The 27,603-nt window shown below is 48.2% G+C and overlaps 1 protein-coding gene across 4 annotated transcripts; it reads right to left on the bottom strand.

The window, feature by feature from the left end:
• Positions 1–97: 97 nt before the first annotated feature.
• Positions 98–27,500, bottom strand: EXOC3 (exocyst complex component 3). 4 transcript variants are annotated; one of them, XM_028513236.2, is made up of 13 exons: positions 26,895–26,980; positions 25,140–25,334; positions 23,164–23,383; positions 16,729–17,410; positions 14,251–14,368; positions 13,322–13,447; positions 12,173–12,273; positions 10,286–10,396; positions 10,057–10,207; positions 9,045–9,167; positions 6,418–6,579; positions 5,769–5,896; positions 4,522–4,951 (listed from the first exon to the last, which is right to left on the bottom strand). In XM_028513236.2, exons 2-13 carry the CDS (start codon positions 25,281–25,283, stop codon positions 4,780–4,782), a joined length of 2,238 nt encoding a protein of 745 aa, XP_028369037.1. In that variant the 5' UTR covers positions 25,284–25,334; positions 26,895–26,980; the 3' UTR covers positions 4,522–4,779. The 4 variants fall into 4 exon arrangements, with proteins under 4 accessions (XP_035876198.1, XP_028369037.1, XP_028369045.1 ...); XM_028513244.2 differs by lacking the exon at positions 26,895–26,980 and adding an exon at positions 27,147–27,500 and having other exon boundaries at positions 4,530–4,951; XM_036020305.1 differs by lacking the exons at positions 4,522–4,951; positions 5,769–5,896; positions 6,418–6,579; positions 26,895–26,980 and adding an exon at positions 98–187 and having other exon boundaries at positions 25,140–25,315.
• Between the last annotated feature and the right edge of the window lie 103 nt (positions 27,501–27,603).

Below are 27,603 nucleotides of genomic sequence, written 5' to 3' on the forward strand. Positions count from 1 at the left end.
GATAGCCCAGGCTGGGTTGGAGTGTGCACTGGCTGCATGGGCATCCCCCCACAGCTCCAGCTAAGCCAAGTGGGGCCTTCATTTAGCAAACAACTCTTGTTTAGAAATACAATCAGTCCTTAAGTGGACCTGGGCCCTCCTGACCACAGCAGAGGGAAGCTGGTGGAAGTTCTGCCCTTGGGAGCTGCTTACCCCTGGCCCTGTACTGAGGACGCTGTAGCACAGACGGCCTATTACCTCCTCCAGGGTCTCAGAGATGTGGCCTTAGAGCTCCCCCATCCCCACCAAGACCCTTGTCTGGCTATCCTGCGGGGAGCAGTTAGCGAGGGACCCGCTAACTTAGCAGTTGCCGAGTACGCCCTCATCTGCCCACCCATTCCTCAGAGGGAAGGTTTTGTGTGAAGTCGAGGTAGTGAAGGAGTAAAGGGACAGTGGACTTCAGGACACTCCTAGAGGCTTTTCTAAAGCCAGGCTCTGCTCTGCTCAGGAAAGGAGACTTCATACTGGGCTCAAGTTGTCACAGCCTCCACGAGTGAGGATTACTAGCAGTTTATAGTGTTTTCATGGTGCACATTGAGTCCCTGATGGAAAAGTCTCTGCAGTTTGCTGTCGTGGCTTTGCTGTTGAGAAAAACAAGTGACAGCAAAAGGAACATTCAGTGTGGTGTTTGTTCACCACCGTAGCGAAGGCTCTTTATCCCGAGGGGAGCAGAGCTGCTCATTATTTGAATTAGTTCAGCCATCACAAGTAAAGGGAGAGCTTGTTTTCAGTAGTTTGCTCCCCACACTTCGCAACCATTTTAATCAACTCTATCAGCACAGACGCAGCCACATTCTGCACAACAGAACCTGTCTGGTAGTGACCTCAGGCCAGCCGTCACGAGCCACAGCCACCACAGCAACTAGGAAGGTAATGCTCTGTCCACTCCCCGCAGGAGTGGTTCCTCCAGAGCAGGCTGGGTCCAGGAGCAGGTGGTCATCTGGGGTCCAGGGCCCAGTCCGTCTGGCACCTCCAGCTGCCTTAACAACTCCCCTGGACCACTGGACCCAGATCCAATTTCCGGATGCAGTGCCAGAGGCTGAGTCCGGTAAAGCAGCTCAGGGGCAGCTGCTGGACACCCTACTCACCCCACTCGACACTCAGCTTCCCAGTGGTGAATCCATTTGGCAAACATCTGGACAAACCCTTTGGCCCTGTGTTTCTGTGATGGGTGGGCAGATCTGTTTGTTGAACTGCACAGTCTAAGCACAGCCATAACAGAACTGAAGTTCCAGACACGAGACCTCACAGAACCCCAAACCCCACATTTCAGTGATTGAGAGACAACTCCACCTGTGACACAGTGTTATAAACCCTGGTACTGTGGATACATTTCATAAATGAGAATCCTAGCTGTTCTTGTCACTGTAAAACAGAATGTAAACAATGTCTTATGAATGTATTTCCTTAGGAAAACTGTTGTAAAATTTTTTATTAGGAAAGAATTCCTATTTATTTAATACTGAACTTTGGCCTACTTTGTGGTAGATGATAAAGCACACAAATTTGGAAGTCACTGTTTCTCACTTCTTGAAAATAATTTTGTCACAGTGCTCATGTACTGTGTACTATTGATCTATTGTGAAAGGAGATTTTTAAAGCAAGAATTTCATTGAAATTGGAATTGAAGTATAATGAGTGGTGAAATTGTGAATTTTGTGAAAATGATCTTAGCCAAGCTTTGTGTAACCCTAATCACAATCCATGTGCCTTAAAGGGCCCCCCAATGTGCTGTTGGCAGTGTCCAGGCAGGGGGCCCATCGTAGACCCTGCCACAACTGCCTGATCAAATCTATTAAAAACATTTCAAGGCATTTCTGGGTGCAAACTTTATCAGCGAGAAATCACACCAAGGAGAATGTAAGGAGCAGTCTCCTGAAGGCAGACATTGCTCTGGCTCTGGAATTAACGTGGACATGTGTGTGTACACAACTGTGTGCACATGTGCAAGGGGGGTCCTTCTGGATGGTATGAGGTGGGTGGACACACAGCTGTGGGCACAGGCTGGGTCCTCGGAACTGGTTCCTCCCCAGCAGAGACAGGTGGACACTGCCACTACTTGCTTAGACTTGTCACTGCACACAGGGGCCAGGCCCAAGGATGGGAGCAGCATTCACCAGTCTAAGGGTGGGGGTGGGGGTGAAGTAGCTGAAACATCAAGGTGGGTGAGCCTGGGGCCAAAACAAGGGCAGCACGGCACAACAGTGTCCACAGCCCGGTGCACAAGGAGGGCCTCTGCAGGGTTAAGATAAGACTAGTTGGGGAGGCACAAATGGGGGTGGGCCCAAGAGATGGAGCCACGTGCCTGCCTCTAAATGTCCCAATGAACCCACCTCCCAGGTGTGTCCCATCCCCCAGAGGGACCCAGACCCCCCAGGTGGAGCCACACGGGGAAGCCTAGGCAATCATCTCCAGCAGGTCATCCTTGAGGTCTTGGTGTCACAGAGACACGCCTTTAATAGTTAAAATTTAGATGTCTTTTATAAAAAGAAAATAGTGCATCAATGTCAAGTCCATAGATACCATTCATGAGGAGTCCAACCATTTCAGTTGATAGAAAGGAGCTTCCTGGGGCTGTCATAGGAATCACCATGAACTGGTGGCTTAAAGACAACACACCTTCACGGCCAGGAGTCAGAAATCGGGTGTGGACAGGGGCCCACTGCCTCTGCGCCCTGTAGGGTCCTCCCAGCTCTGCACTCGCTGCCATTCCTAGGCTTATAGAAGCATCGCCCCAACCCTGTCTTCACCTAGTGCCACCTCTTAAAAACACTAAGTCAGTTCAGGGCCCCCGCCTCCCCTCTCTAAGGTTGGTTACCAGAGGGAGCCATGTTCTGGCCCCTCCTTGCTCTGTGTCCCATGTCTGTGCCCAGGTGGCACCTGCCGTTCGGTACCATCCTGGCTAAGGCATGCGCCACACAGGAGGGTGAGGCAGAGCAGCTTGGTGTTGCCCACCAGGAACAATCTGTTTCCTCTGGATAGAAACCCTCACAGAAACTGAATGAGTCAAGGAAATTTCCTAAAGATGTTTGTTCTTTCTCCTGAACAACAGGAGTTTTTACAGAGAATGACCCTGACACTCAGTGAGTAGACAGTGGGCCCAATGAGACAGGATGAAGCTGGCCCCTGACACAGGCTGCCTGTTCTGTTAAAACCAGGGCACTTTACCTGGGTGCTGCTGGCCTCTTGCCAGGTAGCCTGTACCTAACCCTACCCTGGGTGTGGGCGTGCGTACCCACCCACTGCCCACTCGCCGAGACATGACCTCCACTGTGGACCGACCGCCCATGTCTCCCAGCACATCCTGGCCCACATCCTGCCCCAATATGTGTGCCACTGTCGGACCGTGCTGACGCTGGCATCCAGCTCGGACAGCCGATGCTTAGCTGTGACTGCCGTGTCCCTGAAGCGGACACAGCCAAGAGACCATCGAATAACCAGAGTAGGACACCAGCCAGAACATGTGCCACCTGGGTCTATTATTCTCTAAGTGGTCACACTGGACATTTATTCCAGAAGTAACTTGGAGTGAAAATAAATGCATTTTTATTATTATAAGGGGCAATAGTTAATGATTATTAACAATTAATCGAAAGTATTTACTGAGCATTGCTAGATGCTGTTTAAGGCATCTCGTAAGTAGGGAACCAGATTAACACATGTATCAAGAAACCGCACACCAGCTAGATGTCTTTAGGAAGAGTACACCTCTTCCAAGCCAGTAATACTCGTAAGAACTGAATTTTTAGTTACTTACTTCCACACTTCAGTTTTGACTCTTCCCAGAAAGTCCTAGTTGTGAATTTCTCAGGTCTCGTGAAGACGAGCGCACCACACCAACGGTGCTGTCGGGGACAGGTCTCAGAGGAAACAAGCCTGCCCACGGACACCTCGGAGGCTTAGGGCAGCCCGACCCCACGCGCACGTGCCGTCCGGTGGGAAGTTGCAGCACGGGCATCTCCCCCAGCCACAACCCTCCTGCCTGAACTGGCCAGTCCCTGGGACCCCGAACCAAGGGTGGAGGGACCTGTGACAGGGAAACAGGAACAGGTCCCTCTGTTTCCCATTTCAGTCAGCAGCGAAGCTAGACCAGAGCACTGCCACCTATGAAAGCCTGCTCACCGGGATGGCAGTACGAGGCTGGGGAGGAACGTGCAGGGGCTCACTGTTTGTCCTGGGCGGAACTTTCCTGGGCTTGGTACAAAGATTAATGTGTAGAATGAAGCTATGGCTGAAGGCAGCCAGGGGCAGACAGCTGAATGACAGAAATAGGGTCTCAGAGGCTGTGTCAGGAACAAGCAGGGCCCATAAATCAGACACACCCAGGACTACTGCCTATTCAGGTGATGAGCAGCGGGCCAAAGGGATGCCAGTGGGAGTCCCCTGCCCCACTCAGGTGGGTGAGGGTGGAGGTGGCCTTCAGATGTAGCATCTGGGCCCCTTGCAGCCATGGCTAGCAAGAAAACCCCAAAGCCAGACATCTCTAAGTTCCCCGCAGCAGCTATTTTTATTGAACAGAGGCATCCAAAGTGCTGACACTGCAGACGGGAGGGAGGCCGAGAGACAAACAGGAACAGCCAGCCAGGACCCTGCTCACAAAGCCTGTCCATGACGAGAGGGCCAGAACCCACCACCAGAGCACCTGTCCCTCAGGAAGCCTTGTGCTCGACACCATGTGTCCCTGGCTGTCACTCGTGGGGTGATGAGTGCGGGACCAGCTTCAGGCTGGAAACTGAGAGGCTACTTGAGCAGCTTGGCCACATTCAGACTGGGAACTATGATTTCTTTGAAGATGGGCACGTAGTTCGGATTCGCCTGCGTGGGGCCCTGCTCCAATGTCTCGATGATGGTCTGCTTCATGTCCCGGCTGGCATCCCCTCGCATGGCCAGCAGAGCGCCGATGTGGTCGTCTCTGGGAAAGCAGGGGTAATGGCAGGGGTGCATGGGAGAATGCACCGAGCCGCTCGCCTGGAGCCTTACTCAAGCTCCCCACCCCCACCACCCGCTGCGGCTCAGCTGACACTGAGGGTCCCCAGAACAGGGTCAGCAGCTGCAAGTGAAAGGCATGTCTCCCGTCCCATCAGAGGGGGAGAAGCCCAAGTTTTCGTATCATAACATGGTCTTTCAGTCTATAACTGAGAAGTTTTTTAAAGGTTCCTTTTCTAAATCTTTGTTTAACAGACTAACTAGAACAGGAGGACCCCGGAGAGCACAGGACCATCGGTTCTTCCTGCTCGAAGCCAGCCCAGAGCAACCGCAGGAGGAGAAGATGCTGGGAGGCCACCTGGGTGGGTGTGCAAAGTCTGCAGGAGCCTGCAGCCAGCCCCGTGGGCAGGCCCCTTTCCCCACGAGGGCTGGAAGGTGTCCTGGCCAAGCACAGAACGCAGGCTACCTTTTCTGAGTCCACCACAGCACAAGGTAAGCTTCGTAAAACCACTCTGCTCAGCCACTTTCCTACCCACATCGAGCGAGTCCCAGCCCGGCCCCACCCACTCTGACACTTGGGAGGAACACGAACAGGGCTGGCAGAGGGCACATGAAATGCAGGCAAGTCCGCTGTCATTCTCAGAAGCCCACTCTGCCTGCAACTGTTGTCTGCACAGCTCACCCTTGAAGGAGCCCAGAGCTGCCGCACTATCACCCCTCAGGGACATGCCTAAAACCCAGGACCCTTGGAATGACCCTGCTGCTCTGCTCCCTGAGTTCTAGCTGAGACAGGAGGCCATTACCTGATGTCTGGATATTTGCTGACCAGAGTCGAAACTTCCAGGTAGAGGAGGGACGGGTCTGTCAGCTTAATCACTTCTGCAATGGCGTCGATCGTATCACAGTACCCATCCACTTCTTCGCCGAAGCCCTAGAAGTGAGTGTAGAGGTCATGAGCAGCACGCAGCACCATGACGCCTCGCACCAGACACAGGCTGGAGCTTCTCAAACCCTCCCTCTGGCTGAGGATGCCTGGCTGGCCAGCCCATTCTCTCCTTTCACGTAAACATCAAGGAGGTTCCCACAGGGGGTCATTCCCATGGGAGCACTAAGCACAGAGACGGGGCTGGGGGCTGGGTGGTTCACGAGGTCTGCTCAGCCCCGCATGAGGGAAGGGACGGATGAGCATTGTGTCTCAGAGCTGAAGTCTGGTTACGTGCTGACACCAGAAGTCTTGAAGATGTTGCCCTGAGCATATGTGCCCCAACCACGGGTCAGACAGATCTCTATACAGATTCTCCTGTTTGTACAGGAAACAAGAATTAGTCACTTGGTTCCTGACATGACTGACGAACTGGCCTGAAAGTCCTATGGGTGGAAACTGGAAAAGCACCCACAGGGATACTTTTTAGTGGTAGCAACTCTGAAAGGGCACGAGGCAGTGGCACTCACAGACGCCAGCTTTCGGAACAGGAACCGCAGCTGCTCAGCCTCCCGGACCATCCTTTCGGCTCCCTCCTTGCGCTCCTCAGGGCTGCGGAAGGAGATGCGCTTCTGCATGACAGCCCGCAGGTACTCCACCACCACACGTCGGTGCGCTTCGGCTGTCATCCGCTGGGGAGCAGAGACACGTCAGCTCCTCAGACACACGGACTTCCACTTAAATCTAGGTCGACGTGTGAACAGAGTGCATTCCTTCCCATTTCCCATCAGCACAGACGGCAGGGCTTCAGAGTAAGTAAATAAGCACATCTGTGACATTTAATTATAATTTTTACTTTAGAAAATCATACCAGCATTCACTCTGATTCCCTGAAATCCAATGATAAAAAGGAATTACACAGGCAGGGCCCAGCACCAGCAAGAGTCGTGCAGGTGGGTGCCAATGGAGCTGACCCTGCGTCTCAGGTGCTGACTGTCCCTCCAGGGGACAAACAGAATAAAGGTCCCCACATACGGCCTGCCTGCAGCCTCACACGACACGTCCTTCTAGCAGCAGACATCGCTGCAGGGCGGTTTCCTGCCAGGCCAGCCAGTATAGCACGTGCTTTTCCCAGACCACTCACGGGGCCTCATGCCCACCCCTCTGGGTAACCCCAGACGACTCCTCCAGCTGTCTCATCTTGCACGTATCTCAGAGCATTTCACCTCAGCGTGGAGTTTGGGGTCAGCAGGGAAACTGGGGACCCTGAGCCAGGCCCCAGCTCCAGCCCTCTCAAGTGGACAGGCTCCAAAGGACAGATGTGCACGAAGCACACACATCGTGCCTCATCCACAGAAGCCTGTTTAACAACCAGGAAAATGGTGACAGAGCTTCAGAGGAAGGAGGAACCCCGAGTCCATCCATCTGAGGACACGTCAGAGAAGGCCACGGCTCTCTCCACAGCACATGTGGACACAACGCAGACCCCAGCTCCCACTGAGATCCACCCCCAGTGGCACGTGGGCACTAGGCAGTCATCCCGCAACCGTGCAAATAAAAACTGCGCTGACATGATGAGTGGCATCACAGCTCCAGACCGAACAGAGCTGTGCCTACCTGGGAAGGCTGGGTGCTCCACTCCCTGTGCCAAAGGGAGGGAGAACCCAAGGACCCAAAACAAGACAAGCAAGATAGCACCCAGCACCTGCCTGGGGTTGCGGCCAAGAGCAGGATCAAAGGACTGTGCTCCGGTCAACAGCCCAGGCTCTTGGGACAGCAGACGCCCTCACGTAAGGCATGAGCATCACCACACTGGGAGACAAGCCACCGGGACTGGGAGTCTGCAGAGACAAGCTCCCGGCCCGGGGACTCCACACACAGACCCCAGACATCGACAGTTAAATAAACATACAAAATGTTTAAAGAAATAAAAACTGGAATTAAAACCTGTGTAAGCAAAAAGAAATTTGAAAATGACCAGAGCTGGCTGATCCCACCAGACCTCTAAGCACCAGAGCCTCCTGACAGCTGTGAAGGGACCCATCAGTCAGGTGGACTTAAAGCACCTGGGTCTCCCTACAAGTATTATTTTTAATGGCAGTTAGAAGAACTTCTTTTAAGATTTGGAATTAGACACAGATGCCCACTGGACTGGGTGTCCAGTACAGCAAGGCATGGAGAATACATGAAAGCTGTAAGGACCAGAAATGAACACATGCAACGTCAGCGTTCATGGATAAAACTCCTGTCTGCCTAGAGACCTGGAAAGACGTGGAGACACATCCTAGGAACAGTTAGTTTTACAAAGTGTCTGGATATGAGGTCAACATATCAAAACCACTTCATTTCTGTTAAAAAAAAAAAAAGCTAGAAAGCCTGATTTTACAAATGAAACTTTAAAAATTTATTTATTTATTTATTTATTGTCAGGGAGAGGGGAAGGGAGGGAGAAAGATGGAGAGAAACACAGATGTGTGAGAGAAACATTGATCAGTTGCCTCTCTCATGGCCCCAACTCAGGACCTGGCCCGCAACCCAGGCACGTGCCCTGACCAGGAATTGAATCAGCGACCTTTTGCTCCACAGGATGAAGCCCAATGTACTCAGCCACGCCAGTCACGGCCAGATGAAACTTTTAATAACAACAATAGCAAAAACCACACAAGGCTGGGTGCACATGAAAATAGGCCCTAGCCCTGGATGAGGACATGGTGGCATTGTACTGTTAAGACTTGGAGGAGACTAAACAGTAATTAACACAGGGGCTCCCTATTATCACGGGACCTCTGCAGACTGGAGGAAGTCCAGTAGCCAATGTGTCTTGATGGGTACCTGGACAGAGGACTGCTCTTTCTCCCTGCCGTTTCATCAGAACCATGGCCACTGCCCCACCACCCACGGGGGATCGGGTCTGTGGCCGTGTGTCAGTGTGGCTTTAGTGGGGTGTCAGGAGCAGTAAAGCCAGAAGATGGTCTCAGTCTTCACTGAGAGGTGCCATCACCGCCACCTCCATCTTATCTTTAGACACCGATGTCTCCTGCCTTGGGTTAATAAAACCACCTCCGAACTTCCACTCACAGAACTAATTCGACACTGAACTCTACACAAGATGCCACGTGGGCTCCAGCATGCTAGTGACTGTGCCCCACACTCTTACCTTTTTATATGGCTTTTTAATTTTGGCAAAATCATTGAAATAGTCTTCCACGGTGACACAGATGATGTCTACAGCATTCGATCCCAACAGCCACTTTTTTGTCATCAGGTCACTGAGATGTGGCTAAAGAGCAGACCACAGAAAACATCACTTTGACACTGAGATCCTAGCATCAGGAGGGGTGCCTGCACATCTGCCTGATGTGCTGCTGTGAGCGACAGCTCCTGGTAATCACAAGCACTACTGGTGTGTAACCTGCAAGTGTGTACTTTAACCACACGGGACTCAGACCACATGCACCTGTGAGGTATGCTGGTATCTGTGTGCACACATTTCACCTTTAATGACTGACTATATATAGAGTTGGGCAAAAGTAGGTGTACAGTTGTGTGTGGAATTTTATTCTTGTATTATTATTTATTAATTACTGTCATTTTATATAAAAAATAATACTTTTGCCCCACCCTGAATTTATCATACAAATATTCTCTAATTTACCCACCCTATTCTGATGGACATTTAAAATTTGTCACATTTTGCAATTTACAAAAATGCTGTAGTGACTTTGTACTCTTCTGCAGGTAAAACTCTTATAAGTGGAATTGTCCAAAAAGCACGCAAACTAAACCCTCAGTTACCTGTTTCAAAACTGTCCTCCAAAAACTGCACAATTCATGTTCTGCACAAAACACAAGACTGTCCCTTTGCTCATGCCCTTGACAACATGTTTGCAATCCATGCCATCTTGGTAAGTAACAAATAATATTTTTTATAGCCGTATTTCTTTGCCATCAAGATTCTGCTAAGGAATATAGCAGTCTTCCTGTGACATGGTTCTCGGTTATAATCCACTGATGTTTACCGGAAGTCTCTATTCAGTTGTGCAGCAGGACCAAAACTCAGACCTACACCACCCAGGGCACACCACGTCACAGAAAAGCCACAGTGCTTTTACTACGACTGAGGATGCAGGCAGCGCACTCAGCTCGGGCGCACAGCCGGACAGCCCCACCTCCAGGTCCAAGAAGACCTCCTCCAGCAGGCTGCTGCAGCCCTCCTTCGCGATGGCGTCCAGAATCCCGTCCATGCTCGGCTGGCTCAGAGACATGCCTTCTTCCGCTTCGTTTTTTAAGTACTTCTTCTTTAAACTGACTATGGATTCTCTGCAAAGGAAGAGTTGAGGCTCGGTGAAGCGGCTGAGTGTCCTCACAGGCCTGTCTTTGACCCTAACAGTCACTTACTTGAAGGTCTGGCAGTTGTTAATGATGGCGATCACGTACTGGACGTAGCAGTGAGGGTGCTGCCGGTTCCTCAGGTGCTCCTCCTTATACAGCTGAGCTTCGTCTTTGTATCTGAGGACGCACAACCCACAGCAAATGCTATCAGAGGAAAGCCTGCAGGTGTTTCACATGCCACACTGACATCACTCGTAATATGTGGCTTACATCACTAACGCTTGACCAGACAAGTCTTTAACACAAAAAAGAAAATTTGGATGCTCTGTACTAATAAAAGAACAGAAAAATTGGTCATTTTAAATGAATTATTAAAAATTAATTTCATGTCAACTCTTTGAAATAGGGTTCTGATTATAAAAAAATATTCTGGAATATTTGATTGAGTCACTGGGAAAGTATTATTTTTTCTGACATAATTTGCCTAGAATATATAAAACGGGAACACTATCAAGTATTAGATAAAATGTCCCTTTCTGAAACTCTCCCTGAAGAAATCAAATAAAAAATAAATGAGACTCTTTAGATGTCACGAAAACAAACAACTGAGAGGGCTACACGTTTTATTTTTTAACTAATTATGGAGATCCTCAAACATGTACAGGAGTAGAACACTACAACATGCTATAGATCTTAAAAAAATGAAAATTGGCAACTAAAGGGAAATATTCAGTATTCTACCTTTCTGTCCAAAGTGTGGTTCAGGTAATCAAATGGCTGAGGAAATGAGAAAAGCTTCCTCTTTACAGAAGAATCCAACCTCACTCCCCTAACAAAATGACTAATTCCGGCCGTGCCCCCCAGATGGATGGCCGACGGGAACTCTGAGGGGCCTGCCTGTTGGCGCCAGCTACCAAAGCAGGATGGGAAGACACGCGTCTCCTGATGTGCTGCCGTGTGGAACACACATCCCACCTGTGCAGGGCTCTTACAGCATGATAATATAGGGAATCCCATAGGCTGCTAGAGACAACTTATGGTTGTGAGCAGATGGCAGTCCGAGACCTGGGCTGGAAGATGCTGGTCACTCTACAGGACAATGTGCACTCTCCACAAGCCAGTGGCTTATAGAAGGGAAGGGACTGTTCTCCTGCGTCACAGACCTGAGACCCCGAAAAACCACATGTGCTGTAGAATACGTAACTATAGAGATATGTATGTGACCACTGGGAAAGCCCAAATACAAACTTGGTGTCAGATGGTCCTGTGGAGTGACTGTGCAGTTTTATGTAGGTTGATAGCAGTGTAGTTAGGGCAGAGAATGCAGGGGAAATGCCTCAATGTCTGGGATTTTCTCTAAAGTTACTTCAGCAGAGAAAGAGAGCACAGGGGAGAAGGGAGGGGGAGGGTGACCGCATGAGGCAAGGGGTGGTTTTTAAAGGGACAGCTCTTGAATCTGGATGATGGGTAAACAGTTTTTTATGTCATTCTTTCTACTTTTGCACAGGTTGAAAAATCTTCTTCATGAACAATTCCAAGGGAGGGGGTATCCTGGGGGTACAGTCCCTCTGAGCCCCCATCTAGGGCTGGCTCAGCTGGGGATGCCTCCCAGAGGTAGGAGCCACCGCTCCTGGAGCTGTCCACCCGCCGCAGAAATTCAGACTACAGGAAGGACAAGCGTTTCGGAGAAGCTCCACCTCCACCCCTGCGGCGTGCTGACAACACTGCTGGGGGTGGCACGGATCAGACCTGGCATCTCAGGGGTCTGGGGACACACACCCAACAGAAGGTAACAAGGAAAGGCTGCCTTTCTAAATGACAAAATAAGGTGACTACAGTCAGCCCAGGCTTAAACTCTTTTTTAATATAAGGCATAACAGGACCAACACAGTTTTGCCTCTGATTTTTAAAAACATGTATTTTCTACATTAATACAATGGCAAAAATACATACCTACTTAAGAAAGAATTCATTTGCTGAAGACACAAACCTAGTACCTTTGTTTTTAAATCTTCACTTATCTGAGCAGCAACTTGAAGATTCTGTTCGAACATCTAAAAATTGGAGAATGGATGAATTCTAACACAAACTCACAAGAGCACAGATTTCCCGTTATATAAAACCCCATCTGCTAACTGGGAGTTAGGATAGTCCAAATTCAGAGGAAAAAATGAAACCATGTGAAAAATAAAGTTAAACAAACGACTTTCTCACCTGGCAAAAAAAGCAAGTGAATCATTTCCTAATTGCCTATAAACAGGCAGGTCTCCTTGAGGGGAAGCTGGCAAGGAGACGGGGCCCATGAGGTGACATGGGTGCTGCACAGTGACTACTGATGTGGATTTCTTAAGAAGAATTAGGACATATATTGGAGCTAAGAAAAAGTGAACTTGAAAAGACAGAAGAGCCAGCAGGCAAAGCTCACCCCAGGTCCTTGTTGCAAATGGGCTGTTATGATGTGAGAATAAATAAAGAATAAAAATAAAGAAAGGGTGAGGACCAATCTGTGGCTAAGTGTTGCCTGGAGAAAACCACCACCAGTACCCATTTCTGCAGGCTAGCCCCAGAACTGGCAGCAGACAGAGTGTCATATGAATATTCCAGCAGGGCTCAGGCCTCCTACTGTCATCCACTCAACTGAAAAAAACTGCACAGGCCAGAAAAAAGAGAAGGGCACTGGGTACACTATCAGGTGGCCAGGCGTTCAAAATATATTATCTGTAAGAATGCATGATTATTGTTAAAATCTAAGGGACTCTTCCCCAACTCCATCAGGTTAGACTCAATTCTATGGCATTTATAAAGGCATTTACAATATCAGGATACTCCAAACAAGCAAACTCAAATCCAAGTGTTACACTCAAATAACAAAGAATTCAGTTCTAGCTCAAGTGCAAAAGGATTAGGAAAACTAAAGTGACCCTAGACAGATCTACTTGGCAGGTACAACCCTCAGTTTCTTCAGCTTCAGAGAGAGGACCTGAGGCACTGGGCAGGATTCTTTCTATCTTCACTACGAAATGAGGCACTTGGCATTCATTTGTAAAACCCACAGACCCTGTTAACTACCCAGAAGTGAACCTCAGAATCCACAGGTGGTACCTGGAAGACAATGGCCGGTAATGTCGTCTGGTAGTACCCGTCTTGGTCAGCTTCAGGCTCAGTCTCTTTTATCCAGTCTTTCTTGTCTGTTTCTAGAGCTTTGCGCAGCCAGGCAATGATGTTTGACTAAGGAAGTTTGGCAGCAGAGGGAGGGAGAAAAGAATATGACCTCTAAGCCAAGGATACACTGGTGCAGCCCCAGAAACCAAACACAGCACGCTCAGAATTCCTGTTCTCAAACAAGGGAATGCCACAAAAGCCACCCCGAGAGCCAACTCCACAGCAGCAGTGCCCCCACCAGCCTCCATGCTTTTGGTCAGGTTTGTCAGAAGTACACAGAACACCAAGACAGACCTGTCCGTGGAAGACCGGACACCAGCACCTTCACCTCATGTGCACAGAGCCACCACCCAGCTTCCACGGCGTGGGCCTCTGCATGTCAGAACGCTGTGCGGTGAGCAGGCCGGAAGCAGACCCTGACTTCATCTTACTCTGAGACTGCCTGGGGATCACTGGGCAGCATTTGGTGCCCTAACTGCCACCCTCTCATCCCCAGGCTCAATGCTAAGTGGCTGGCAGGCACCACCACACATCAGCAGGACATCCCGAGGTCTTATCAGCCTGCAGGGGTCAGGACAGGCTCACTCCTCCAACCAGGGCCAGTTTCCATACCTGCGGAATGTGTGCCCCACACAATCTCCACATCCAGGGCTAGAGATTGGGCCATTCCCCTCATCTAACTGGCAAGTATATGTTTCAAGACCTAATTTCCCAAAAAGAGAGCCTGCGCATCCTTAGGAGCCAATGTCCAGGCAGGGTCTCACTCCCTTCTTTTGCACACTGGCATTGGTTCCAGGTTGACATGCAGAGACCGAAGCAGCGTCTGGGCACTACACAGACTGTTCGGGGCCACACGCTGCTCTACTCACAGTAAGAGTTGACATGTACGTGTCCAGCAGCTCAGAGACCACGTTTGGAGAAAGCAAAGGCTCCAGGCTGCTAACATCCACTTCTGGGGCCAACTCCACGTTTCCCATCATCTCTGTGCTATAAAAAACCCAGGAACAAGAAAGATTAAAAGCCAGGAAACAGATAGAAAATTCTAAGTGTTGCTACTTCTTTTCTGGAGGAGAGGCAGGGCCTTGGGCACTGGCCAAGGAGCCCGGGTGCCCGTGTCACAAGGTCCTGGAGGCCCCCTTGAGAAACAGGCCCAGTGTGGAGAGATCATCTGTAGTACCGCAGTGCCTCCTATGAAGACCGGGGCAAATCGGAGGTGCTGAACAGGTATGTTTTATGAAACAGGAGAGTAATCTCTAGTGCAGAGAACATGTCACATCCATAATGCAACTCAAGTCAGCAAGGAAAATGTCACTGTATCCAGTCTACCATGCTTCAGAAGGCAGGGATATAGACTAACTTTCAGAAAAAAGTTTTCTTAAAAAACGGTTAATACCTATGTATGTAGTTGGGTTCTTAAAGGTCCGAGGTTCAACTGCTCAGAAAATTCACATACCTTATGCTACATTCCCTAAATGTGTGTGTATGTTTATTTATTTTTATCATCATCTGAGGACGTTTTTTCTTTTCTTTTTTTTTTCTTTTTTTTTTAAGATTTTATTTATTTTTTAGAGAGGGAAGGGAGGGAGGGAGAGAGAGAGAGAGAGAGAAACATCAATGTGCGGTTGCTGGGGGTTATGGCCTGCAACCCAGGAATGTACCCTGGCTGGGAATCAAACCTGGGACACTTTGGTTCCCAGCCCGTGCTCAATCCACTGAGCTATGCCAGCCAGGGCTTTTTTTTTTTTTTTTTTTTTGAGAGAGTGAGAGAGATAGCAAGAAGAGACACATCAATGTGAGAGAGAAACATCAATTGGTTGCTTTCTCATTTGCACCCTGACTGGGGATTGAACCACAACCTGGGGTATGTGCTCTGACTAGGAATTGAACCTGTGACCTTTTTGCTTTATAGGATGTTGCTCCAACCAATTGAGCTACATTGACCAGAGCCCTAAATGTATATTTAAATGACACTAGTCCACTCTCTACAAGAAATACAAGATCTTCCTGAATAAAATGACACTTCATAAAATTATGCCAATGTCAAAAGATGATTCATTTAACCCAAATTATTACCCCCCCCACCAAGAACCTTAATTCATCATGAAAATATTTGCAATACAAAAGCAGTTCAATTCTTCCCATGATAAAGTCCAATATGATGGAATGGGAAGACAACAGGAAGCTGCCCAAGACAGAAAAGTGCTTACCACGTACTGAGTGAAAAACAAAATCAACACACAAAACTCAGCATGCCACATAAACACACCCCCCCATGTCAGATGGCTGGGGCACAGGCGAGGGCCCAGGGTCCAGATTTGAACCCTGTTCTACACTTGACTCGCTGGCTGTGTGAACGGGCACATTACTCCCTGTGCCTCACTCCCTCGCGCACTGAAGGAAGATAATCGTCCAGTGCCTTCCTCGGGGGAACACAAACAGATCAGGGCTGCACGGAGATGACTGCCAGAGGGGGCAACCACGGCAGCCGTGGGCTCCCGGGCTGTGTGACAGCGGCACACAGGAGGTGACCAAGGCTGCAGCCACAAGGATCATCATTAAAAAGGTGAGATATTTCCTCTCTCTTTATATTTTTCTGCACTAAAAATGTACACAGCATCTACTATAAGCTGTTACCAAAAACAAAACATCCCAAAACCTTACTGCTAGAACAAGAGGTTTAATTAATTTCTACACACTAGTGATAAGACTTAAAAAAAAAATTCCGATATAGTACCTAATACTGTTTTTTATTCACAAAACACTGTGTTTTCCTCTCAGCCAGATGATCTTAAACAACTTCACAATACCCAACCACTGTTCCGTCTTGTACCCTTTCACCCTTTCGTGAAGTGACATAGCCCCAAGGCTAAAATGCAAAAAGGACAACTGAATTTACCACCATACTGGTGAGAAAAAAGAAACCAAATCTGGCAAAGGAGTGAGGGCATCTCCTCACCAACCACAGGGACTCTGAAGGACCTCCTGGGCCCATGTGTCCTCACCTGTCCACTGAAACCACCTGCTCAGTGTCACCTCGAGGAGAAAGCGGGTTAGTGTATAGTGACCCTTAGTACCACAGGAAAGTCCAACCTGAACTGCTCAATGTGGACTGGATGTCAAGGGCAGAGGTACCACCCAAACATAAGGGCATTCACATGACCAGAGGCTGGGCCCTGACCTCAAGGACAAGCCCCCACAGAAAGATGACTTTTATCAACCGGAAAATAATGCCTGCGGTGCTGAGTACCTGACTGGAGCAAAACAACAGTGGCTGTCTAGAGAAGGTTGGTGTGTTTTTGTTACAGTTTCTACATAAAAGAAGACACAAGGGGCAAAGTTAGTGTTACCTTGTGTAGGTGTTTAAGACCCAAGTCAACAGGCTCACAATTTCATTTGCTTCTAGGTCTTCCGAGGCCAGCTCCTGCATCCGTGTGGTCAGGGCCTGGTGGTACATGCTCAGGAGATTCCTGAAAATCTCATAATGGGGAGGAAAACACTGAACCATCAAGTTTTTGGCAACAGTGAGGTCATCTAGGACATACTTCCTTATAATTTCTAAGTGGCGAACGAGCCACATCTTGTCGGACTCCCTGGTGTCTGCCTGCGTGCCCTCGATTCTGGTAGTTACAGTTCTGTCCAGGATGGCGAACATCTTCTCCTTCCAATTCTTGGGTCTCCCCGGAGGAACAAAGCCAGTTTGCTTTTTTCGATCAAGTATGCGCCTGTCAATCTTTTCTTCCCTTTCGATGATCCTGACAACAGACACCAGCAAGGTGGGGTCACGGCGGACGGTGACCAGCGACCTCTGCAGCACCATCCACAGCTGCTTGGCCAGCTCATCAGAGAGCCCCTGTGTGCTCCCAAAATAGCTGTGGATGAGGGTCATGTCCCGAGTGTTCCCGCTGTCTATGCGGTACTGCTCGTACATCAGGCCGTCCCGGGAGCACTCCAAGTCCATTAGCTTCCGGTGGGCCTGCAGGAGTGCCCCTTGCTCTATGAGGTCCTGGGTTTCCCTCACGATCTCGGGCACTGGGGAAAAAGGCACAAGATGGCACTGTGAAAAATCACATACAGCTGTACAGGATTCTGGGAAGGTGGCAGAGGAGGAAGTACCAAGAGTCTGTCTCCCCCATCTGGGTAATTGTACCAACAGAATCTGCCTGATGTAACTACTGTAGAACTATAGAGTCTGCTGAACTCTAGAGTCTTGCAACTTCCAAGGGAAGGCTTGGACAGGAAATTACAGTTAATTTTGTTCAATTTAAGCTCTCAGCACAACAGCAGCCACTGTCCCCCAGCAGCCACCACACCTGCCACATGTCTCTACAGCAGCTTACATACAACTCGCAGGAGCCAGAGTATGCAAAAAGGGCCCTAACCTCCAAATACTGGGGACCTGCACTCCACTTGCTGATTGCTGTGCTTCTGATCACAGAGGTGCAGACACGAAGGTGGGTGCCATTGTTGCGAGCCCCTCCCTAACTAGGTGAAGTGACATCCAGAGGACTTACAGGACCAGTACCTTTTACCTCTTTCATTTTTCTCTTTTTCCCTTTTGGAAGCCAGATGTTTAAAGACTAGAGCATTTAAAGGCAACCTCATATAAAGGGAAATTTAGAAAGTGACTACATAGGCCCAGGGAAAGGTGTAAGCTCAGAAAAGACTCGAGAAGAGTCTTTTCTCGCTCGCTTTTCTCGCTTTTCTCAGGCTGATCCTCAGCACAGATAGCCTATAACAATAAAAAAAAAATCAAAAACAATAAACAAAAATCAGCATTCTTGGGGAAGAGGAGAATCTGATTTTGAGTTACCTAATTATTAAATTCAAACATCTTGTGTTCAACCGAAAGAACCACAAGGCATACAATGACACAGGTGTAGGGATAATGGAGTCAGTCAGGCTCTGTCACCCGGATGTCCAGGCAACTGTGACTCAGCAGTGTTTGTATACCCTGGAGCAGGGCCCGCGTGAGCAGATTTAAGCTCTGTCATATAACCATAAGGTCAGCTATTGACACTTGCTGGCTTTGTGTTCACGCAGTATACAAGGAAGCAGGGACTCTCTGCGGTGCTACTTGTGGCTTGTGGCACACGTGGATTGTCCCACCCAGAATAGAGGCGTGTCAGACATGCTGAAGGCTCCTCCTATTTTCTTCTGTCTGCCCATATCTCATGTGAACCTGCCTGGGCTGGAACACTAGCAGGACAAGAGGGAAGTATGAAGGTTCAAAATAAAAAATAAACCAACAGAAACTGTCCTTGAGAAAGACTAGATGGGAAATTTATTAAACAAAAGCTTTAAAACAAGCTTTAAATATGATGCTCAAAGAACTAAAGGAAGACATGGAGAACATTAAGAACATGACAAATGAACAAAATGGAAACATAAATCAAGACATAAAAAATTAAAAGAACCCCTGCCCCCAAATTTAGGAGCTAAAAATAATAATGACTGAAATGAAAATTTTACTTTAGGGATTCAAATACAGATTTGAGCAGACACAAGAGGGAATAGGTAAACTTGAAAATGGTACAAGAGAAATTATGTAGTATGAGAAACAGAAAGAAAAATGATGAAAGAAGAGTGAACACAGCTAAAGGGACCTCTGGGGCACCGTCAGGCAGACACATGCACACCGTGGAGACCCTAGATGAAGAGAAGGGAGATAAGGGGAAGAGAGAATATTTGAATAACAGTAAAAATTTTACTAAATTGGATGAAATACATCAATATAAACATCCAAAAGTTCAACAAACTGCAAGTAAAAAAAACTCAGAGACCCACACTAAGACCTCCAAACTGTGGAAAGCCAGAGACAATGAGAGAATCTTGAAAGCAGCAAGAGGGAAGCAACTCATTACATACAAGAGCTCATCAATAAGATCGTTAGCAGATTTCTCATCAGAAACTCTGGAGACAAAGGACAGTGGGCTGGTATATTCAGGGTTAAAAAAAAATTGTCATCCAAGAATCTTGTAGCTGGCAAGACTATACTTCAGAAGTGAAGGAGAAATTGAGACATACCTAGACAACAAAAGCCGAGGGAGCGCATGACCACCAGATCTGCCCCCCAGAAACGCTCCAAGGAGTCCTACAAGGTGAAGTGAAAGGACACCAGACACTAACTTGAAGCTGTGTGGAGAAACAACTATCTCAGGAAAGACAACAGATGGGTAATTAGAAAAGTCACTATTTTTGTAAGTTTGGTTTGTGACTTTACTTTTTACTCTACATAACTTAAGAGACTAATACATTTAGAAAAAATAAAAATATTAGTCCAAAGCTAGGATTGCTGTAACTTTGCTTTATAATTCTACATTTTGCTTTATACATAATTTGAGAAACTAATGCATTAAAAAAACTATCAGTCTATTTTTGGATACACAATGTAAAATATGTAATTCTGTGACATCAATAACTGAGAGGAGGTGAGGACAGAGTTGCAGAGGTAGAGTTTTTATATCACTAAAATCAAACTTGCATAAACTTAAAGTATTATAACTTTAGGATGTTAAATGTAATCCCATGGGAACAACAAAGAAAACAGCTACAGAATATACACAAAAGGAAAACAGAAGAGAATTAAAATGTTTTAGCACAAAAATGTCCATTAAACACATAAGTAGACAATAATGCAGAACATAAAGGATAAAAAAGCTCTAAGGCATATAGAAAACAAATGGGAAAATGACAGAATTTTCCCTCCTTATCGGTAATTATTTGAAAGGCAAATGCATTAAACAATCTTTTGGAGTAAAAAGTTGGGTAAGAATCACACCATCCAACTTTATGCTGTCTACTAGAAACTCACTTGATATCTAAAACCATAAACAGATTGAAAATGAAAGGATAGAAGGATATTCCATGCAAAGAGTAACCAAACTAGAGCAGGGGAGCCTATACGAATACCAGACAAAATATTGAAATTTTAAAAAACTACAAGAGACAAAAAAATAGCGTATATTAATAAAAGGTTCAATCCAGCAAGGGTATACAACAATCTTAAACATTTATGTACCTAACGAGAGACCATCAAAATATTCACACATGAAGAAAAATCTGACAGAACTGAATGGAGAAACACAACTCTATAATAATACTTGAAGACTTTAATACACCACTCACAACGACTAGAAAAAACAGACAGAAGAAAACAGAGGATTTAAGCAACACAATAAACCATTAGACTTAACAGACATATACAGAACAGTACACAATTGCACATACATTTTTATTAAGTGCACATGAGACCCAGGACAGACCATAGGTTAGACCACAAATTAAATCTCAATAGAGTTTAAAAGATAGGAATCACACAAAGTATCTTTTGTGACAATGGATAAAATTAGCAACCTGTAACAGATGAAAATTCACAAATTTAAGGAAATTAAACAACATATTCTTAATGGGTCAAGGGAAATATCACAAGGGAAATGAGAAAATACTTATGACAAATGAAAATAACAACACATCAAAACTTACAGGCTGCAAAGAAAGCAGGGCTAAAGGAGAAGTGTACAGCTATAAACACCTAGAAAAAGATTTCAAATCAACAACCTAACTTTACAACTTAAGGAACTACAAAAATAATAAACTAAACCTAAAGCTACCCTGAAGAAAGAAAAATCATTATGATTAGAGCAGAAATAAAAAGTAGAGAACAAAAAAGTAAAAGAGGATATTAACAAAACCAAAATGTGGTTCTTTGTAAAGATCACAATTGACAAATCTTTAGCTAGATGGACTAAGAAAAAAAGAGAAAAGACTCACATTCTAAAATGAGAAACGAAAGGAGAACATTACTACCAATTCTACAGAAAGAAAGAGAATGCCATGAACAACTGTAGGCCAACACACTGGATAGCCTAGAGGAAACGGCAAACTACTGGGAAGACACTGAGGCCTACTGAGACCAAACCAAGAAGAAACAGAAAATCTAACTAGACCTCTGACTAGTAACGGGCTGACGGGAGGGGCAGTGGGGCGCTATCACTTAATGGGTGTAGTTTCAGGGTTTTTTCCTCCAGTTTTGAGATATTGCAACTGACATATTGCACTGTGTGAAGAGGTTCGGTTTGTAAGATGACAAGTTCTGAAGATGGATGGTGATGAGAGTAGCACAATATGGAAGTACTTAAAACCACAAAACTGTACACTTAAAGTGGTGATGACAGTGCATTTTGTACTGTATGTACTTTCATTTTCAAAAAGTGGGGAGAACACTGCGTACACAGCACTACTGAATTACAGGCGATGGGAAAAGTCTGGAGGGCGCCAAACAAGCACAGTGTCCTCCCAGGAAAAATCGACTCCTAACAAAAAAAAAAAACATATACGACACAGGCACATTTGTTCACCAAGGGAATACAATTATTTTCAACTTCCGTGGGTAAACGTCTTCCAGTAAAGAAACATTCTGGTCATTTGGCATTACCTTTCCAAGGCGGAAGAAAAGGCTGCCAGTTAACAGGCAAGTAAGAGAGGAGGAAATTAACTAGGAAGGCACTGGCTGGATGAAGGATATCCTGGCGTGAGGACTTTGTTCCAGCTCCAGGCAGTCAGCAGTCAGCAAGGGGAGCTGCTCCCTAGGCACCCACCATGGAGTCGGGAGTGCTGCTGTGCCATTAATGGGAGACACAAGAAGTGACTCAGAGCACAGACCCAGGAAGATGAACAGGCACGGAGCAATGGGGTCAGGCACTCAACATGCTGCTATCAGACACAGGCGTGAGAACAGGACCCAGATCACCAAGGTACGAGGTGGCAAGAAAAAGGCCTCCTGTGCTACGGATTCACAGTGGCAGGCTGGTAGGAAGAACTGTGCTAGGTGACACTCAGGGGTCAGGCAGAGTTTGGGGAAAGACAGAAAGAACTCGCTGAGACCTGACACGAGATGAAGGCAGAGAAGTGATTAGATCATCCCCAGGGTTCTTGCTGGGGTGCTGGTGAACCTGATGGAGGCAGGGGGACAGGCTCCGGGGTGAGGGGCAGCACACGAGCAGCTTCCATCACAGCATCATGTGGGCATCAGCTGTGCTGAATGCAAAAGGGAGCCCACCTAGGTGACAGCTGACACTTCCCTGAATAGGCCCTGGAACGCTTTTCCTACCATTATGGAGGTGCTGGGAGATTACTCTGACAAGGTCCTTCGCACAGCTTCCTGGCCCCAGACCACCCCCACCAGCCCCAGAGCCTCCACCAGGTCTGGTTCCAAAGAAGACTGAGACTCCAGAGTGTGCTGCACACCTGCCCTGCGGGCCCGGGGCTGTGCATACTCTTCCTCCTCCTGGGAACTGCCGCTCTCCTTAATCACCTTGCCCTCTGATGATTACTCAGTCTGTCCTGTTCACAGGGCTGTTTCTGTCACAGACCACAAGTTCCTATCACCAGGGTGGCACATCTTTATCCTTCTGTACCTGGCAGAGCCCCAGCTGGTCTATGGATCTAACAAGGGCCACCCTACTGCCGAGTGAATGCAGCTCACACGGCACTGGGTCAATCACTCACTCCTCTGTCCTGACCAGCACAGAGCTACTGGTCTTTACTTGCTCAGTTGATCATTTCTATCCATGTTCAAAAAAAGAAGCTAACTGTGCAAGTAGGAATCACACCTACTGCACACTCTGAAACAGGTCTACAAGACACACTGCACAGAAGCTGGACCAGCTCTCCATCACCCACAGAGCAAGGAAAACCAGGCAAGAGCCATGGGCATGAGCACCAGCGGCACTCTGCCCTGTGATGCCCGCAGCGCCCACCTGCCCTGCTGCGGGCCCAGCTACCTGAGAAGATGTTCTTGAGGTTCTCCACGGCGGCAGCAAGCTGACTGTGCCGCACCACGGCATCCTTCACATCCTTCAGGCTCTCGATGGTGTTGATGCTCTGTCTCCAGTCCTTGCTGACATCGCCCAAGGACTGCTGAATGTCCTTCACGTCGTTCAGTGCGTTGTGGAGCTGGCTCAGGCCTGTGCGCACCCCGTCTAACTGCGACTGGATAGCTGCCTGTGGGGCGACAGTGGGCAGTGAGCAGTGCTGGGCAGCCACGAACAAAGCTTCCCCAGAGAAATGCCATTTCAGCAGCAGGGGAAGAGTCAATACCCAGAGCAAAGAGGGTAAAACTCAACAAAGTACCTAACTGATTCCCAAGAAAACTTTTTTTCATTGCTGCTTGGAAAAAAAAACAATACCTTTTAAAGCTTTTTGAGAAAACCTCACACCTCTCATCCAGCCCCTCCACCTGAAGGCAATGGATGCCACTGTGGGTGCACCTCAGGTCTCGTGGCCACCCCTTAAATGGTATCTTTAGAAGGACCCCTTGTGATTTCCCAGGTGCCTCTCAGTTTTCTAACAGGCCTTATCTCAGTGCAGAAGACTGTCAGGACTTGCTCATCAGCTTTAGAGATGAGGGGCCTCCTGCCATTCAGCCTAAACCAGACTCCACTCAAGGGGAGCCAGCCCGACTATGCAGAGCTGGTGCGTGTACAGTCTGGACTCATTCTGTGGGGCCCCTGGCATGCCACCCAGTGAATTGTACACTCAGAAGGGAACGGGCAGGACAGAGGACACAGGTAGAAGGGAGGGGACAGACTAAGTAGCACAAAAGAGACCAAGAACACCTTTAATCCAGGAGTTTTAAGTTGCGTTTAGAAATAAGTAACAAAAGACTACACAAGGTTTCTAAGTCACTATTGATAACCCTTAGTTAATCCCACACATTTTTAGAACAGATTAAAATTCTGACTAAAAATGCAGCAAGTCTACACTTTAAAATTAACATGGAACTGCTGTTTCCAACCCGTCCACGGTTTTGGGATGCCTCCTTACAAATGAATGGCCTCATTCTGTCTCACCAAGGCTGCCCTTACCTTACCTGGATTCTAGTGTTTTCTAGTGGAGAGCTGACCTCACTGCCATATCAGCGTGAGAATTAACTTTCCTTAAAGACAAATCCTCAACCAGGGGTGTCCAACTTGCGGCCTGTGGGCCAATGCAGCTCAGGATGTCTATGAATGCAGTCCAACACAAAATCGTAAATTTACTTAAAAAAAAAAATTTTTTTTGCTCTTCAGTTTTCATTAGTGTTTGTGTATTTAATGTGTGGCCCAAGACAACTCTTCTTCTTCTTCCAGTGTGGCCCAGAGATGCCAAAAGGTTGGACACCCTGCAGCCATCCTGCTGCCTGTCACCACGGCAGCCCAGGTTTTTACCATTTTTGTAACGATACTGCATGTGCATATTTTAATGAAACCTCCTCTTTTCATATGAGTTAAGTTGAAAGCCAACCCAAATCATAAAATATCTTGAAAAGAATGATTTTCTTTCTTGCCCCACTCGCACACACTCTTAATACCTGTGTCTGTCTTCCTCCCTCCTTCCCCAGGGCCAGCAGAATACCTGGCCCACAGTCGGCCTGTTACAGCATGTGCTGAAGTGACCTACACAAAATATTCTCAGCATGCACGATGTAGAAAAGCTTTGAAAAAGTTAAGTGGAAATTCCAGAAAAGATTGTGTGTTTTCATGTTTGCAATATTCCCACAATCTTATTTATAAATCTATAGATGGGTAATAGACTGTTGGAAGGCATGTGCTAAGTAGAGGGAATGCTCTGCTCTGCTCTGCTCTGCTGCTTCCCAGATCATCACCAAGTCTAATTTAGGAAAATGACAATGAGGAAGCTAAGAACCTAAAACTCAAGATAAATGACTATGTCCTGCCTGGGGATTCAGCAGGTGCCTGTGGCCTCTCCAGCCTCATACCTTTAATCTGGCCTCCACGGAGGCCTTTTTCCGGGCCTCTCTTCTGCGATACTGCTCCACTTTGTCCAGCTGGTCCGGGCGCTGAAGCATCCCAGCAACCCTTTGGACCGCTGTTGCAACAGCCTCTCGGTCAGTCTCCTTCATGGTTAAAAGGCAGGTGGAATCTCGGACCCTATCATACTAGAGTTACATACCCTGTGTGCAGAGGTGAGAGGGAACAGGAGGGGAAGTATGTTAGCAAGGTAGTAGCATCAGGTACACAACTCACCCCACCAACAGTCAGTTGTTTATAGTGGACTTACAAAGAGAGCATTTGATTAATCCAGTAAACCTGAAAGAGCACTGGACTACAACCATCAACGCCTTAATAATAAATATAAAACTTAAGAACTCAAGTATGAAGAAAGTTCTACAGCAGCATTCACAGGTATAAGATTTGAGCATATGGAGGATGTCTCTGAGTGGGTCCCAGACCACTCAGCACATCAGATGTCAGTCTCCAAGGCATTTCTCTTGCCCAGACGGGGCCAAGTTCTCATTTCTGGAGCTGTCACACCACCCCTTGGCCATGCTGGTGGGACAGCTGTACCAGAAGTGCTCAGTGGGGACACAGAAGCACAGGGACAGTACACCTCACCACCCCAGAAGTCTCAGCACACAATCTACGATACCCCTCAAGAATCACAACAGTCTGTAGCACCCAGATTTGTTTTGCACTACTTAACACAGCCAAGTAAACGAAGGTGAGAAGACAGAAGACTGGGGTACAGCATAAAGAAAGAGATGTTGCCAAACCAAGCAAACCTGCCTTCAATCCCAGCTCCACCAACATCCTGGTCATGAAGTCAAAAGGGAGAGCTGGCGTCTGGCAAATGAGAGGATCAAACAAGAATTCGTTCCCCTGGACTTCAACCATCGAGCCTCCATTTTCATGCATGTTTTCTGTACACAGCTTCTCAAAGGTATGAAAAAAGACCCACCCTCTCCCTAAAATTTCCATTCCCCATTCCCACATGCTTACAGAAAAACACTGAAACCCACAGAGGATTTCCTAAGTGTTAAATAAGTCCTCTGCTTGTACATAATATGCCTTTTATCTTTCAAGTGGAACTATATCACAACCACTGTCTTTCTTTTCTGATTATGAAGGTATGGACACCAATGCAGAAAATCTGAACAGGCAACCCCGCCTTAAGTCCGCCATCGAGGGGCAGGCACTTCTGCCAGGGCTCCCGTTTTTCCTTTGCATTCCAAAGTTGACATCCACCTGCGTACATAACCCTGTATGTGCTTTGTTTCCTTGTTTCACGTTGACAGGCTTCCAGCATTGCCAGCGACATTAACACCTGTACGATTTTCACTATGCGGCGGAGTGTCGCACAAGGAGGGGTCTCCAGTGGCCACAGGTGCGCAAAGCTTCAGTCCGCGCCTCGGGGATATGTGCGGCCTCAGCTCCGAATGACGTTCTAGGGGACAGCCAAGCGCCCTCAGAACCGGACAGTCATCTCATGACGGGACCCCCAGTCGAGGGGCGACACCGCGCCCGCTCAGACGGAGGAGAAGACGACTGACTGCGGCCCGAACACATCTGGGGTGACGGGACCGCGGCGGCTGCTACCAGGGCTGCGCCACTCGCCTCCGGGGCCGCGCCCCGCCCGCCCGAGCCCCGGGAGGGACAGCGGTGGAGGCCGGCGACCACCGCCCGGGATCCCGCGTCCGCGTCCACCCCCTGGTCCCTGTCCGCAGTCCCCTCACCATCAAAACGGGTGCTGCCCGCCGCCCGACCGGAATTGAGCGTTCCGCGACCACTTCCACTTCCGGCTGCACGACCGGAAGGGCGTGGCTGGCGGCGCCCCCGCCCACCGGCAGCACCCACCCGCGGAGACTTCCAGGATCCATCCTACCTGCCTCTCCCGCGGGTTCATTTCTGGTGGGTGGGGCCCTTCGGCCCTCTCCCATCAATGCACAGGCCGCCTCCCTCCCTCGGACCCCGTCGTCAGGACTCACCCGGACCCGCGCTGTTGTCCCGCACGTCCCCCGTAGCAATTTTGTGTGTGTCTCCACCACGGTGTCCACCTCTGATGCTCCCTGTTCATCGACTACACCTGTCTGCCCAGCACGGTGTGGCAGGGCCCTGTCCCCAGACCAACGATTGACGTGTGGCGGCTGTTTAGTAAATGAGCGTCACGTGTGACACCCGACACCCTCCGTGTCACTTGGCAGTTTTCTCGTGAGATGTCATCCTTGCACCCTGGAATCTGACGCGAACTAAGCCCGTCAGGGAATACAAACATCAGAAAGGTGCAGCCCACCTAAGTCGGGCGGTCAGGGAATGCCGGACCGCGAGGCCATGGGCCGAGCCCATGGGTCTTGGAGAACGAAGTTGCCTTGTTGGCTGGGTGATAGAGTCGCAGGGCGTGAACTGGAAAGGAAGCCAGGGGAGCAGGGTCCATGTGTTACTCCT

This window comes from Phyllostomus discolor, chromosome 3, assembly GCF_004126475.2.
Source record: "Phyllostomus discolor isolate MPI-MPIP mPhyDis1 chromosome 3, mPhyDis1.pri.v3, whole genome shotgun sequence".
Taxonomy (NCBI): Eukaryota; Metazoa; Chordata; class Mammalia; order Chiroptera; family Phyllostomidae; genus Phyllostomus; species Phyllostomus discolor.